Here is a 15,410-nt window from a genome sequence, read left to right as displayed (position 1 = left end):
GAAAGAGCAAGTCCTGGATGGGTTTGCGTTGTCTGGGAAAATATATCGTCGCTGGTGCGGCCAAACAACCTGTATTTTTTTTTTGCGCTGAGAAAAACGGTAATAATGGTACTTGGTAGTACATAAAACAGAGTAGCAGCTTGGTAAAGACATTTCGATATTAGACCACACGCAATCTATTTCGCCCCACATGCGCAAGTCGGGGAGATCTGTGAGGTCTAAACGAAACTGCAATAATTAAAACTTGTTAACGCAGAAACTATTTGAAAATAAAGGTTTTAGTAAAATTATTTCAGTTTATACGCGCTGAGTTTCGTTGAAAGAAAAACAAACGAATGTAACCAAAGTAGCACGTAAAATAACTATGTGTGGCTACATTTAGCGGCTGCCACAAAAAGGTCTGGCTACCATGGCAAAAGTCAGCGTGTTTTTGTTTTGTTGTCACTTGTTCACATTTTTTGCACCGCAGCGATTTATCAAGTTTGCGAGCTCTGTCGTGTCAGTCGCTTTATCTGCGCTTAGGAAGGAGCTGAAGTATTTGAAGGACAGCCTGCGCCGTCGATGAAACGGATCGGCCAGGTAACGTCAGTTGACTGACGCCAATCTGCGAGCACCATCTCCGGCGTTCGTCTCCGAGGGTGAGTCGCTGCAGGCGATGATCAACTCGTGCCTTGCGCAATGTGGAGCAAGGCGCCCGTTTGTTTACGTGCGTTATTCAACACGCCCGACCGTTTTGACGCCCTACCATAGGCGTTACTCCGAATGTGCTATTTCTCGCCGCTCCAACATCGCTTCCTTTTCGCCTTTTTTCGTTTCGGGCTTGCAAACAAAGACACGATCGCTTGCAAACGATGCTTGTCACTGACATTAATGCGGCTATGGTTTCGGGTTCGGTCCGGCGACTGTACACGCCCGTAGACTTGCTTTTTGAGCAAGGCCTGTTGTATCACAAGCCGGTTATCACACATCGGCACTGAACCTCACTTCAACCGCCTTAGGGGTACCCGCAAATGCTTCCTTTGTACTTCCGGGAGCGGCAGTGTATCTAAAGGTCCTTACCATTTCCGCTTTGATAGCAAACTTAATGAAATGCCTTAAGGCGCAACCGTGCCGCGTTCGTCGAGTGCACAACGCCAAGAAAGTCGGAAGTAACTGTCACGGCGCGGGTGGTACGGCTTCGTGGTGTTCGCGCTACTCTCTTACCCTTTATCACTTTTTCCTGCCTATTTGCATTTGACAAATTCGCGTTCTTATCGTCGCGAACTGTTGCTAGTTCATTAGCGGCTGTTAGTAGCTTTTATCGAACGCGATACACTATCCGCCAAGATCGAAAGGTTGTCGCGAGAGCCTTTATTTCGAGCAAACAAAGGCTTCTGTTTGACATGTGTGCACGCAGGGTTGTTCTTGGGAACTTGCTTACCGTAAACCACAGTGATGCAGGTTATTACTTCTGAAACGTCCATGGTTGTTAGGGATTATCCGTGCCTATTTACGAGCTCTGCGTTCTTTATTATAAACCCCGTGCAAGCGATGTCAGCTGTGCCATTTCCTTGTTTTATTTTTAACAGCATGGCCCCCAATGCGACCATGCATTGTAATACGTAGAGGCTACAGTGTCTGGTTTTTGCGTAATTCATCAACATGTTACGTAACCAAAAGAGCATGTTTGTTTTAAATGAAGGGAAATTGTTATGTATTGATTCTCACCTCTCGCAGCCTGTCTGTGGGTAGTTCGTCTTACACTGGGTTATCTTGGTAAATCTACCAGGTGGCCACAAAAAAGAAAATGAATATTTTACATGAATGTTTTGAAGGATGGGCCATGTCAATACTTATGGCATTCACCTGTGATCTGTGTAGGCCACCTGAAGCATTGTTTGGCCAAATAAACTGCGAAAACCCATTGTGCCAACTTCTGTGCCGTTGTGGTATAGTACCCGCGCGGGGAGACTTCAATTTGCATTGGGCATGGAACAACTTTATTGTTTTGCAGTGGGGCTATTCGTACAATTGTAGCGTGATTGATGCGCAGTACTTGTACTGGGTTGGGTTTAAGATAGGTTGTTTTTGGTGTAGTTAGGCTGGGTTGGGTTAAGTTTACTTTAGGCCAACTTTTTTTATGGAGACCGCTGTGAGAAATTTTCTACGGTAATCTTCACGGCTGCTGTGAGAATAGATACTGCCTAAAAGATAGCCAATGTTAATAGATGGACAGATAACAGGGTGAATGGTTCTCCAATCTTCGGGCACCACTTCACCTGATTCTCAAGCTTTAAACTATCTTTAAAGATTCGAATATTAATAACCTAACAGGCAACCTGCAAAAAACATCCTGTCTGGCAGGCCCAGGCAACAGCCGTGATGATGAGTTCTACTGGTCTTATTTTTACTTTTGCAGCAGTTGGAAGATTCAAACTTGCAGACGAGGTATGCAGCCCTTGGAGTTGTTAAACTTTGTTTTTAATTTTAATTCATTCGGACTTGAAGTGCAGCACCAAGTTATTGAAATGCTTAACTTTGAGTTACCTACGTTCTCAAGGCCTCGGCGGGTTGCGCACTGTTTTCAAGTCTTCATCTTGACCAGTGTAGATATTGTATGTGTGGAATTGTAGTGCTTGTTGATTTGTGGGTCTGGCATGTTATCTTTGTCTTGCTGTTGAAGCTGGGGAATTTCTTTTAACTTATGTTGAGTGTGCTCAAGTCATTTCCTACTGACTTGGAATTGAGTCTGAACAGTTTCCAAGCATGCTGTTCAAAATATAGCAAAACGTATTATGCCTAGGGGGCACTGCAATGAATTTTAAACATCATCTTGTTACCTTGCAAAATTAAAGTTGATTGTGTGCACGAAGTTATGAGTCTTTTCAAGCTATTCACACCCATCTTCTTAAGAAGGAGAATGCCTTTGAAAGTGTTCTTTCCTTCGGAGGATTGCTAGCATTTCTAACCTGTACAACTTTGGTTGTAAACAAATAAAAAGTCGGTGTCAGCAATGAAATTTATGCAAAACCAACATTTTAATGCCAAAGATAGCGTCAAAGCACATTGAAAGCCATTGTGACGTTGTGGCAGTCAGTGCAGTGGCTTCAGACTGTGCGCGGTGTTCTCTCTGCTTCAGCGGGTTACAGATAAACTCAGGTTTCTGGCTGGATAGTTAACTTCTGCTCAATAGTTCACCATCACTTGCATTCATGACATTGGTTCCATTGTGTATTTTATAGCCCAGTGCAGCCAAAATTGAGACTTGTAGAAATTCTCCTCACTGTGTCTTCTGCGTGCATTCCCTTTTTAGTCTTTCATCTAAAAGAAAACCTGCGACACATATCTCTAGCGATGAAAGGTCACCACTTTTATCTTTGTCGCTGAGTAGGGTAGCTTCGGCACCACATGTGCGTGCCTTCCTTCTTATCAGTTCCGAGTCTATATTAGTTTTCAATCTTGCTTTTTCTCTATCGCCATGCCTTCAACTCTGTCTGTATAGCACAATGCAGAAATAAGTAAAAGAATAGGCAGTTCTTTTGCTGCGTTATTTCACACTCTGTGGTGCAGTCAAAGATAACTGATAGGATATAATTAGACAGGGCACGCTGATAAACCTGGCTGAATAGATGAGCCAACCAACCATGCCTGTTGCTCTCATATGCTGGCTACTTTTTCGCTTTTTACTGAATTTTCAGGAGTGAGTTAGGTGTATCTTTGCCGAATTCCCCGGCTTTCACCGAGTATGCAGATCTCCAGGTATGGGCATAAAACATGTTGATGCTCCGGGGCCATGAAGGCAAAATACACTTTTTTTCAATTTGAAATGACTGGCCTTTGATAACTTGCTCCGCTCTGTTCCAGCCATGCAAAACGTTTCTTTAACTGGAAACAAAAATGCAAGGAATACTGAAAAAATTTCGAATTTCCTGCTACAGTAAAGTGGCCATTTTCTTCGGGCTCCAAAGCGGGACGGGTGAGGGTAGGGGGGTGGGGTGTGTAAGGAAGAACGTGGCACATATCTTAAATGACAAATTGCACTTTGTGTTACTACACCTTCACCATGCGGCCTTCCTGATCCTGCAGGTTTTTTCCTGGCCAGTAACTGATATTTTTTGCCTGAATTGCCCTCAACAGTTCTTCATTTTTGCTGATTTGTCTGCAGTACTGATCGCACGTAATGTGCAGATTCACCTTCGTTGCTTTGAGCTAGGTCAAATAAAGGTGCACCTTCTCTCCAGTCTATATCCAACTCATCAAGGAAAACACCCTTTGTACTGGTGCGTTTGTGCCTCGCAAGCATGTCATACTCGGCGATTGTCTTGATAGTGCTGCAAGGCTCAAAGTGCTAAGGCACTTCCACCCACGTACCGTTCCTCACACGCAAACTGGTGTGCTGAATGGCTTGTTGGTACACTAACTTTAAGAAAGCAGCTCAGACGACAGGACTAAGCAAGAAAATGGCAGCATCTCCACTCCATGGATGATGGCAAGGGTGCGGAGTACAGGGACAAAAAATGACATCCAAGTTGCGCCTCGAGTGACATCCGATTTACGCCCTGACCGTCATTCGATTTGACCCGTGAGTTGCACCTTGATTATTTTCTAAACGAAACTGCAACTCATGGCTCAAATCGAATTTCACTTAATGGCGGTGTGCGCACGGATGGACGCGACGGACATTGGGAGGTCCTAATGTACTCCGCACCGTTACAGGCGAGGGAGTAAGCCGTTTGACTCTCGGTCACTAACTCACAGTCGTAGCCCAGGGGGTAAGACGACTGACACTAAGTTCGTCTGGTCTACCAGACACAGGCTCGAATCCTGCCGGTGGCTGTGTGATTCTTTGCGATTGTAAATGCTATATGCACGGACGCGGATGGACATTGTGTGGTCCTAAGGAACTCCGTACCTAAAACACACAACACAGGTGCTGTGTTGTGTGTTTCTTGCTTAGTCCCGTCGTCTGCGCTCTTTTCTTGAAGTTCCTCAGACGGTTTCTTTTGGCTTTTCCATTCCTCCAGCTTTTCATTCAGGACACAGGGCTTGACACTGCCTTCATACTTTCGATCGAAGGCGGGACAAAACACTGCCCCACAGGCAGGCTGCGGGGACAGCGGTACCACAACCACAAAACCGGGACATGTCCCGCCTAAATCGGGACGTCTGGTCACTTTATGCTACAGTGACATAATATTGGAAGGAATGATGTGATATGGACCAGGACTATAAGCATAGTTATTGATGTGGTAACTGCATACCAGCATTCAAATGGTACAATCAAATGGAATTGTAGGCCCCACTACTATCGCCCAGTGACGTTTCTTGGTGGTTGCTTAGGTTGGCGGTTGCCAATCACACAAGCAAGATTGTGTGACATCATAGAGAAATTTGCCAGAAGGTGTCTGGGGAGTTTACACTGTTTTCCCTAATGTCTCGATTATTCATTTGAAGTTAAGTAATAAAATAGGTGTAATTGTTGTCAGGGCTAAGCAGCCTTTTTAATGAACCAAACTTGTATTTTGTCTTCATGGCCCGTTCAAGCTAGTTAGTTCAGTGGGTCGTGTAAATGTAACAGTGAAACTGGACGAGTGCTATGAGAGGGGGAGGATACGTGCCGTTGTGCCGTTTCTTGGGTGTGTCTTCCTTTCAGGTTTGAGATACGGTGCGATGCTCGAAATCGCTGCTTCAAAACGCTGGCAACAACCGCTGTTTTTCACACCGAGGCAAAAACCAAAAGACTCGTGTAATCAGGGCTGGGTGATGTAAATTACCCATTAGGCCTCCTCTGTGGTCAAAGGCTGTAGGTCAGATTCCGCGCCTGGCTATTTGAACCCTGCATTTGAATTTCTTGAATGCCTACTCGCATGTTTTCGGCAGGATGGTTTTTGGGAAATCGGTGTTGTGTGTTACTACAAGTGTAAAAGGGGCAGAGCAACACCAGACCGTCTAAACAGCAAGATTTTTATTGATCATTTTTGGTGAATGAAATGCCAGCTGGCTGAAAGCATTGTTTGGCTGGTATCTCTCTCTCTCTCCTTATTTTTTTTCTCTGTGCGTAGCAGGATGCTCTGAGGGATTGCGACACGGAGACCAGCCATGTCGAATCTACGGGGTTCCCCGAACTATGTCTGGAGCACCACGGCGGTCTTGGGGAAGGGCGCCACCGGTGCTGTGTACCGCGGTGTCCACAAGGTTGGTACCCACAGGAGTCCTTTCTAGCAAAATCTTGGCTTGTGGCTTTTGGGTTTGTGCAGTTGCTGTTATTGAGTTCTTGTGTAGACGAATTGACCGCGGAAGGGCCCATGGGGGGGGGGCAAAGGGTGGGGGAGGCGCTATTAAAGCCGTGGAATTTGAAGCAGTTGACTTACATGCGAGAAACTAAGGTACGTGCTCGGCAGCAGAACAAAAAAGGGAACAACGAATGAATAGAATACACGGTACAGTCAGTTACCACTGAGAAGCGCACTCAAAGCTGCTTTGGTCATGTTGGCTGATTTTCCGAACTTGAGGATTTCGGGAAAGAACCTGAAGATGGCAAATTGGACGGGTGGCACATTGGGATGCCCATTTGCATTGTTGGCCTTGTTGTTGTGTGGTGCCATCCAGCTATGTATAAAGTTTAGTTGGAGCCTTCTGCTGTTGCCAACTCCAGCAGCTGCTCTTAGTGGTGATAGAGGCATCGTCTAGATCACCGGGTATTTAGTGAGGCGGTACCAAATGTTACACCTAAAGCTTACTTGCCCTCTTCTCGAGGCATGCGATAATGAACTTCAGATGCTGCTTTCTATCAACACAAGCACCTGCTGCAGTGGCTCAGTGGCTAAGACTTTACTACGCTGCTGAGCACGAGGACGCGGGTTTGATTCCCGGCCGTGGCGGCCGCTTTTCTGATGGAGGTGAAAAGTGAAAATCCCCGTGTGTACGAGGATTCGGCGCACATTAAAGATCCCCAGGTGGTCAAAATTGCTCCGGAGCCCTCCGCTACGGCGCGCCTCATCACCTGCATTGCGGCGGTGCGTTAAACCAATCAAATCAATCAATCATCAACACAGGTGCATGGTAAATAAGATGCATCATTAGTATCTTAGTGCTAGTTGCGCCTACAGTGATAAATAGAAATGTGCAGTGCTAAGTGCCGCCACAGGTAGGCGTTTGAAAAAAATGTCGTGCACAGCCACTGGTGTGATGTCACAGCGCATTGATATTGTTGGCGAGTGGAATCGTACAGGATTGTGCCTTATGACCTTGTATGTCTTCTACTCTCTCATAGTTGGTCATTTACATTGTGTGGCTTTTCATTACTGTTCAACCCTAGCTCCTTCGATAATTTGTTGCCATGTCCTTTGGGAACATAAAACCGTATGCGCTAATCTCAAAAAACTTATCAAGGACCATGCATTGCATTTGTGAGCAGTTGAGAACCAGGTCCAATCGGATTTTGTGCAAAACATCACGTTCAAAGAAAAAAAGCTTCGTTCCTCCGACTTATTTCCTCTTGCAACATTTTGGTAATTGGAATGCTTGGTAAAGCTGCCCGTGTCTGTACTTGTGTACCGAGAGGAGTACAGTGGAATGTGGTTGAATGCTCGTTCTTACGCACATGGCATTTTTTTTCTCGTCTTTTTTCTCGTCATCTGGTGCAGCAAACGGGGGAGCCCGTGGCGGTGAAGACGTTCAACCAGATGAGCCAGATGCGGCCCCTGGAGGTGCAGATGCGTGAGTTTGAGGTGCTGAAGATCGTCAACCACGAGAACATCGTGCGCCTGCTGGCCGTCGAGGAGGACGTGAGGGCTGCTTTCGCTCCTTCCTCTTCCTTGTCCTTTTAAGTGCAGAGCACTCTAGGGGCTCGCCTTGTCATCGTAGCTTGCCCGCTGGACCCTAGTAGAGGCACACGGCGTTTTGTCGTCGCGGCGTAACCCAGAAGCTTCGGAAGTCAAGCAGTTTATATAGTCGTAAGCGTTCGCAACTCATGAACCGCTGGCACTTATCATACATCTCCCCGTTGTTTAGCACAAAGAAAACTGCAGGCACATTTGAGGCAAAATATACGTAATTAACTGGCAGCGCCCGCGTTCACTCTCGTTGGGTTGGTTTTTACGACAGTAAGCGAAAAAAAGTGGCAGTGCAACGCCGGCCCGTGCGGGAGGAAAAGAAAGCACAAAAAGAACAGAACTCCCGCTGGTGCAGTTTCAGGCAGGGGGCGCACGAGCACTGCGGAGGTGGGAAATTTGAATTGCATTGGGTGGCAGCAGTGAGTGGATAATGGCGCTACAGCCCATTATGGCGAATCTCTGCTCTGCACTTCCGACAGCTCTCGCATTGAGTGGAACGGCTTTAATTTTTTCTCGTCCTCTTCCCTTGCATTCCAAGGGATGCGCGGTTTCAGTGTGGAGGGTGTTTTAGCAGAAATTGCTGTGCCACTATCAAGAAACAAAAGGGGAGGGGTGCTGACAGGCTGACATCACATAACAAAACGTGCCTTACTTAGGCTCGAAAAGTTGCGCTGTGAAAGCTGTACAAGTGCTTTACTTTGCTGGCCGCAGCGACCGCTTTTCACATGGAGGCAAAAAGCGAGAACTCCCGTGTGTGTCGAGATTTCGGTGCATGTTAAAGATCCCCATGTGGTCGAAATTAATCCGGAGCCCTCCACTGCGGCGCGCCTCATCGCCTGTGTAGCATCGGCGCGTTAAACCTCATAATAAAATCAACAAGTGCTTCACTGAGTTAAAACATGCCATGTTTGCTTGCTGTGATTGATGTGAATGGTGTGAGCATGTGTTGGTGTGCCGTGTTTGGTATGTTTCACTCCTGTGAAGCTTTCGTCACAACCCTGTGGCAAAAGCTGTGCTAGAAGTACCGTGTCGGAAAACCTTATGAGTGGGAGGTTTTAACATGATTTGAATTTTTTGTTATTGTCACTTTAAAGCAATGAGAAACTTGGCTAATTAGGCCTTGTTGTATTCACCCAGTATGGAGTTTTATTATTGAAACCTGAAAGCAATGAGAAATCTGACTAATTAGGCATAATTAGTTGGCATGGTGAGAAAAATACCAGCCGAGGCCTTATGCAGTGACCAGCAAGATTCATTTGTTTCGGACAGTGTGCTTGGTGTTCGTTTAATCCGAAAGCAAGAGCAGGGTGTGTGTTCCTAATTCAGCAATGCTATTCCTAAACCTTGTGACTACATGAACCTACAAACAAAATATGAGCTTCCTAGTGCACTTATTTATAGATTTACAAGCTTGGGAAGAAAACTCAAATTGCCATTTTTTTCAGCCTCAATGTCGTAATTTCGTCATCACCGGAACTACTACTTTGTAGCATCCAGCTCCGCTAAATAGAAACAGCAGTGATACCTATCGCATTAGGCATCATTGGAGAACAATCCTGCAGAAAACTATCAGTTTTGGTTTCGTTCTTTATGCGGTAGAGGAACTTTTAGGTGATGGAGTCAATAACACCACCAGGGTGAAAGACCTGAATTGAATTTTATTTGTGCTCAGGCAGGTGTCAGTGGTGACCCCAATCACGAGAGAGAAATCGGGCACAAAGTTTGTTAGGGCTGGGGTGTATTCGGGAAGCATTCCCAAATAACGAAAAGTAAGCTGCCTCTGTCACTCAAATGAAGAATCTACAACCAGTGCATACTGCCGGTGATGACATACGGAGCTGAAACGTAGCACCTAACTAAACAACCAGAAAGCAAACTTAGGTCATCTTAACGGGCCATGGAACGAATAATGTTAGGAGTAACACTCAGGCACAGAAAGCGAGCTCCCTGGGTGAGGGAACAAACTCGAGTAGAAGATGTCATAGTTCAAATAAAGAATAAAGTAAAAGAAATGGACTTGGGATGGCCATGTAGCGAGACGAACTGATAACTGGCGGACAATTAAGGCCGACCTCCATGCAGCGAAGTTTCTCGGTGAACTTGGCGCGGCGGACGCCGTGGTTTGACGCGCCGCTCAGTTTTCGTTCACCCAACCTCCATGCAACGTGACACGGCGAACGCCGCCGACGGAAGACAGGACAGGAAGTACAACGAAGTACGAGGCTGTGATTGGCTGCGGCCTCAAAATGCAGTTTGCCGCTTCCGGTCGCGTTCGCCGCTGCGCGTTCGACATCTAGCTCGCGTAGATCGCCGGCGAACAGCCGTATTTTCGACGCCGGCGGCGGAGCGGCCGCCGCCGGGCGACGTTCGCCGCCTTTTCGCCGACATTTCGCTGCATGGAGGTCGGCCTTTAGGGTAACAGAGTGGATACCAAGAAATGGGTCCAGAAGAAGAAAAGGGGGTGTAATCCTATAGAGGGATGAAATAGCGAACTTCGGGGCTAAACTGTGGACTCAAGCAGCGCAGGACAGGAGTCGTTGGAGATCGATGGGATAGGCCTTTGTCCTGCAGTGGACCTGAGTAGGCTGATGATGATGAGGACGAAAACCTTGCCATGAGTGTGCGAGGAATGCTAGAGGGGTGGGCAACTGGAGATGTTATTCAAAACCCGCTTACTCTGGATAGTAATACAAGTAGGGCTCCGGCTCCCATAGCTGAACCTCTCTCAAAGCAGCCATGAAGAATGCATGAGCACTTTCACTCTGTTGCCATGGCTGGCTAGCCAGATTTCGGAGCCAGACTACAGGTACATATAAGAAACATTTAAATCTTGTGTTGGAAGTAATGCTTCAAATTTGGCTGTCTCAAATCAAGTGTGGGCTACCAGGGCCGTACCCAGGGGGGAGGTTTGGGGGGTTCGAACCCCTCCCGAAATTATTTCCAGACAGCACGTAAGCAATACTTACTGTTGCTTTCAGCAAAACTACCCCCTTCCCAAAATCCATAACCCCCCCCCCCCCGGAAAAAATTTCTGGCTGCGGCCCTGTGGGCTACTCCTACACATCACCACATATCGTCGCCCTCACAGAGGGCGGCTTCGCATAAAGTTTTATCTCTCTCTCTCTTTCTCTATAGTTGGGTGACTGCAGTGGCTCATTGCCGGCTTATTGGGCAACTTTCTGGCATGGCGTGTGTTCAGTTTACATGCGGTTCAAAACCCATTTGCATGGCCATAGCCTCCAGCTTTGCTCACAATGCCAGTCCGTTGTGCAACGATGTTATTTTTACAAGTCTACGCAGTTAGAGTCAGAAAGCGCAGTGGAACCCCGTTTATACGTTGTTCACTGGAGTGGGAAAACAAAACGTAAGAACCAAGAAAACGCAGCAGTGAGGGAGCCTTCGAAAATTAACGAAAACAGTGTAGCTTTGACTTGCAGCCATGTATTTCTGCACCTTTGGCTTTCGAACCTTAAAAAACCCGAGAATGTAGGATTGCCGCTTTTTGTGATTGCTGGAAAACGCCGCGCGTGGCATTGCAAGGTACCCTAGTGATGTCGACTCTCTTCTGCACTGGCTGCTCTTTTACTGTGTTTAGTTCGTCAAGCTTTTCCTGAAGGGAAACCGCCTCCCAATTTCGCGGCGCCATCAAGGAACGACAAAGTTCGTGGTTGCACGTTAAACGGTGTTCTCAAAGCTTGAAGCGCACAATGACGACGAGAGCGCGTGCTATTCATGCGGTGTTGCTTTTATGGCAAACACGTACTTCCGGCATCGCGAAGTGAAACTTCCATTGTAAGCGCAGTCATGATGGGGATAGCATAGAGTAACATAGGGCCATCTAGTGGTGATGAATTGCACCTACGTGCGGCTTTGTGCAGTTAGTTCCGTAGCCACGCCTGGCCAAGGCTCGTCAAACATCAAAATGGCGATCCGCACATGTTTCCCGGGCGGATTTGGAGTGTCAGATTGCGACGAATGATCGGGGAATGTACTCTGAGCCACGGCGTAACACTGAGGATTTTAATACATGGGACTCTATGTGAGGTGTGCCGGTACTAGACAACAGCAACGTAGCAGCCGGGAAAACGCAACACTGAGGAACTTAAAAGTGGGGTTCTACTGTGTATGTATATATATATATATATATATATATAAATCTAGAGAAAGATAAACTCACAAAGCGCGCAGAAATAGTATAAGTGAAAAGTCGGATACACAGCAAGAACAATAACAAACAATGTTTACTTACGTAGCGGCAACGGGACTTACCTTCATCAGAGTAAAGTTACAGCAAAATCATGTAACTTTACTCTGATGAAGGCAAGTCCCGTTGCCGCTACGTAAGTAAACATTGTTTGTTATTGTTCTTGCTGTGTATCCGACTCTTTACTTATACTATATATATATATATATATATATATATATATATATATATATATATATATATATATAAATAAAAGGCTGCGGTGGCTACTTTTCAAATGGAGGCAAAAACTCCCGTGTGTCGACATCCCGGTGCACGGTGCACACTAAAGATCCCCAGGCGTGCCTTATAGCCCAGGTGTAGGCTTGGTTACTTAAACCCCACAATAATCAATCGACATTCATTGGCGCGTGGCATGCCCTTTGGCGTGACTGATTGTTTTTGGGAGTGGAAGGGAGAGGAGGGGGGGAGAAGGCCACCTGTTGTTGGCGGCCACATCATCACCCTCACCCGCTGTCCACCCAGGTGGAGAACCGCAGCAAGGTGCTGGTGATGGAGCTGTGCACGGGTGGCAGCCTGTTCACCATCCTGGATGACCCAGCCAACAACTACGGCCTCGAGGAGCAGGACTTCCTCTGCGTGCTGCGAGACCTCAGTGCGTGGCCTTGTCTGCGGTTAAGCCTTGGTGGAATAGAGTCGTTGAGATCGCGGCTTTACTTTGTTCTACTAAAAGGTCCTTCAACCAAAAATTAGTACCTAGCATGTGCAAGCAGTAGGAGCTCGCTGGCCCCTTGTAAGCACACATTCACAGCGGTTCAAGTGATCCATGACCTCTTTTGTTATTTTAATTTTGCACTTTTGGTTTGCTGTTGAAGTTTGCGCTGTGCTATTGCCTAAATTTGGCCTTTCAAATTTTAAGGAATGGACTAAGGAATCCTAGCACCTTATACCACTCGGCCACGAGCCAGTGCTGCGGAGGTTGGATATATAGGGTATATAATGTATAACCAGTTTACGCTTTTATTTAGTTTTAGCATTTCAAGTACTCTAGGTGACTATTTGTTGTATAGCGCTCGTGCAGTAAACGTCCCCCAAAGTTCCGCAATATCTTACGTCTAGCAATTGCATTTCTTAGATGGAAAAGCGTTTTCCGATGTGTGGTCGTGCTGCTGACCGCTGTGCTTGTTCACCCAGCGCAAAAAAGTGCTTCCGGCTCTCTAGTTTTGCACTGTACGGTAAAAGTTTCAGTTGATTTTATTTCCTTAGTACCTATATTGACTTCGCTGACTCTTCTTTCGCCTTCAAGTGGCATTAGATTTTCCTACTAGCGTAAAGTCAGGGAAGCATCGCATATGCGCTTGTGCAGCGCTTGCGGGGAGCAATCCGGACTTGGAGCTTGATACAGTGTACAAACTAACAAAGTAAGGAAAGGCACATTCTTCACAAACGTGTTGTGTCTTAGTTTCAACTGAGCGAGCGAATTGCGACGACCCGTCGGTGGCCGGCAGACTAAACGCTGGGCCGACTGACTCGGTCGGAAGGTCAGCGAGCTGTGCAGTAGCGCAGCCAATTGCCAGCTCATCTCCCCCTGAAGTCACACGAAAACGACAGAAAATGGGCGAGGGTGAGAGAGGAGGACAGCATTTTCGAATTGATTTTTCTACTAAATAAATTTGCGTAAACGTGGTCAGAGTGGTCGAAACATGGCCTATGGACTCCGGACTACAATTTGTGGTAGTAATCCCGCAATGTTTACAAATCACTTCAGTGTCCCTTTAAGGGGAGATGTGGCATGTAGTAAAAATACTTTTTTTATTTATGAACCAAATTGAATCAAATTAGGAGCATTGATGTAGCTAACCATTCTAACAAAAATACCGAAATCAGATTAAAGATACCTATACTTGAGTTAGAAGAGTAATTGCCTAAAGCTTGAAATCAGCATAATTAACTAGTTAGGCAAGAAGTCAACTAGATTTTTGTGTCAGTGTGATCAGAAATGTCTATTCTGTGCAAGGAAGCTATTAGATTACTGCACTATATCTTTTAGGCATAAAGAAAGAACAAGAAAGTTTCACCTTTCAAAATCAGAAATAAGTCTCATGTCAAAAAGAAAGGGAATCTTCTGTTGTTCTTTTTGGATACCTAAAGGAAATAAAGCAATAATCAAATAGCTTCCTTGCACAGAATGGACCTTCCTGGGGATGCTGACATAAAAATCTTGAGTTCTTCCCTAATTAGTTAATCTTGTGACACTGTGAAGGTAATTAGTCTGGTAACTCAAAAAGTATAAAAGATATTTTTAAACTGATTTAAGTTTTGTTATTAGGTTGGTTAACTACATAAAATCTCATAATTTGGCTAAATTTGGTTCATAATTAACAAAAATAGTTTTACTTGCCACGTCCCCCCTTAAAGTGACAGGCGGCTCTTATGCCATGGTGCCACTTTCACGGGTTTTCAGGTGCTGGCATGAAGCATTTGAGGGACAACAACATCATCCATCGGGATCTGAAGCCAGGCAACATCATGAAGTACGTCGCCGAGGATGGAAGGTGGGTGGGACTCTTTTGTAACGCAAGAGGGACACGCACAAATATACTTAGCTGGGGTGGATACCTTGACTTTAAAATAGTACAGTTGAACCCCTTTATAAGAGACACGTACCGGCGAGCAGTTTCTGTCTCTTATATCAGATGTCTCTTATAAGCAGGGAACCATTTTTTCACTTACTAATCAGACCCTAGTTCAATGTGGGCACCATATGACTAAAATAAGCTCAAAAGAACGCTACAGCATGTTGCAAAAGATCCATTCTAATTTATGTTTGGCCCCAAGAATTTATGAAACAGTTCCGAATCTTGTTTGCTTCATGACTGTATTTACACTGTATTTTACAACCGATTCTGCAAGCTTTTTTTTCTTTCCTCGTTTGTGGAAGATGAATCGTACATGTTGAGTTCACAAGCCTGGTGAATAGGCAGAGCGCACAGCTTCTTCTGTTGTGGGCTCAGGCTATTCATTATGCTTGCAGGACTCAACATCTGCGATGCTTCTTGATTGGGAGCTATGCGAGTGGGAGAACCCGCATGTGCGATCGCACTCCATCCAATAGATGGCAGTAAGCTTCAACCACTTCTGTAAGTTGCATTTCCATTGGCAGGGCTTCTCATCGTCATCTCATAGCTGACTGAATGAACCACTGTGTTTGCTGAAGTTATAATAGTGACTGCAGGCGTCTGTCATTCACCTGTGCTTCCAGGATGGAAGCAACTGCAATTAGTGACTGGTTGCAGTGCGTCTGAAGTTAAAATGTCTGTTACAAGCGAGATTATTGATTAAAGTTCAAGGATGACTTGTCCCTTATAACCAATCTTCTACATCCGATGTCT

General features: G+C 45.8%; 1 protein-coding gene across 2 annotated transcripts in view; it reads left to right on the top strand.

Moving 5' to 3' along the window:
* The first annotated feature begins 410 nt into the window (after window positions 1-410).
* The window catches only part of LOC144158615 (serine/threonine-protein kinase TBK1-like), a 63,799-nt gene continuing 48,799 nt past the window's right edge, over window positions 411-15,410 (top strand). The window contains exons 1-5 of one of the 2 annotated variants that reach the window (XM_077689627.1): window positions 411-638; window positions 6,051-6,174; window positions 7,626-7,766; window positions 12,544-12,673; window positions 14,483-14,573. In XM_077689627.1, coding sequence (XP_077545753.1) covers window positions 6,079-6,174; window positions 7,626-7,766; window positions 12,544-12,673; window positions 14,483-14,573 — 458 coding nt within the window. In that variant the 5' untranslated portion in view covers window positions 411-638; window positions 6,051-6,078. Of the gene's footprint in view, window positions 639-6,047; window positions 6,175-7,625; window positions 7,767-12,543; window positions 12,674-14,482; window positions 14,574-15,410 lie in introns of those variants that run through there. The other variant, XM_077689628.1, reaches the window with a different exon arrangement.

This window comes from Haemaphysalis longicornis, unplaced genomic scaffold (assembly GCF_048455015.1).
Source record: "Haemaphysalis longicornis isolate Haplotype H1 unplaced genomic scaffold, Haemaphysalis longicornis Haplotype H1 scaffold_10, whole genome shotgun sequence".
NCBI classification, from domain to species: Eukaryota; Metazoa; Arthropoda; class Arachnida; order Ixodida; family Ixodidae; genus Haemaphysalis; species Haemaphysalis longicornis.
The sequence above is the reverse complement of the archived record's forward strand: the minus strand, read 5'-3'. Positions and strand labels throughout refer to the sequence as shown.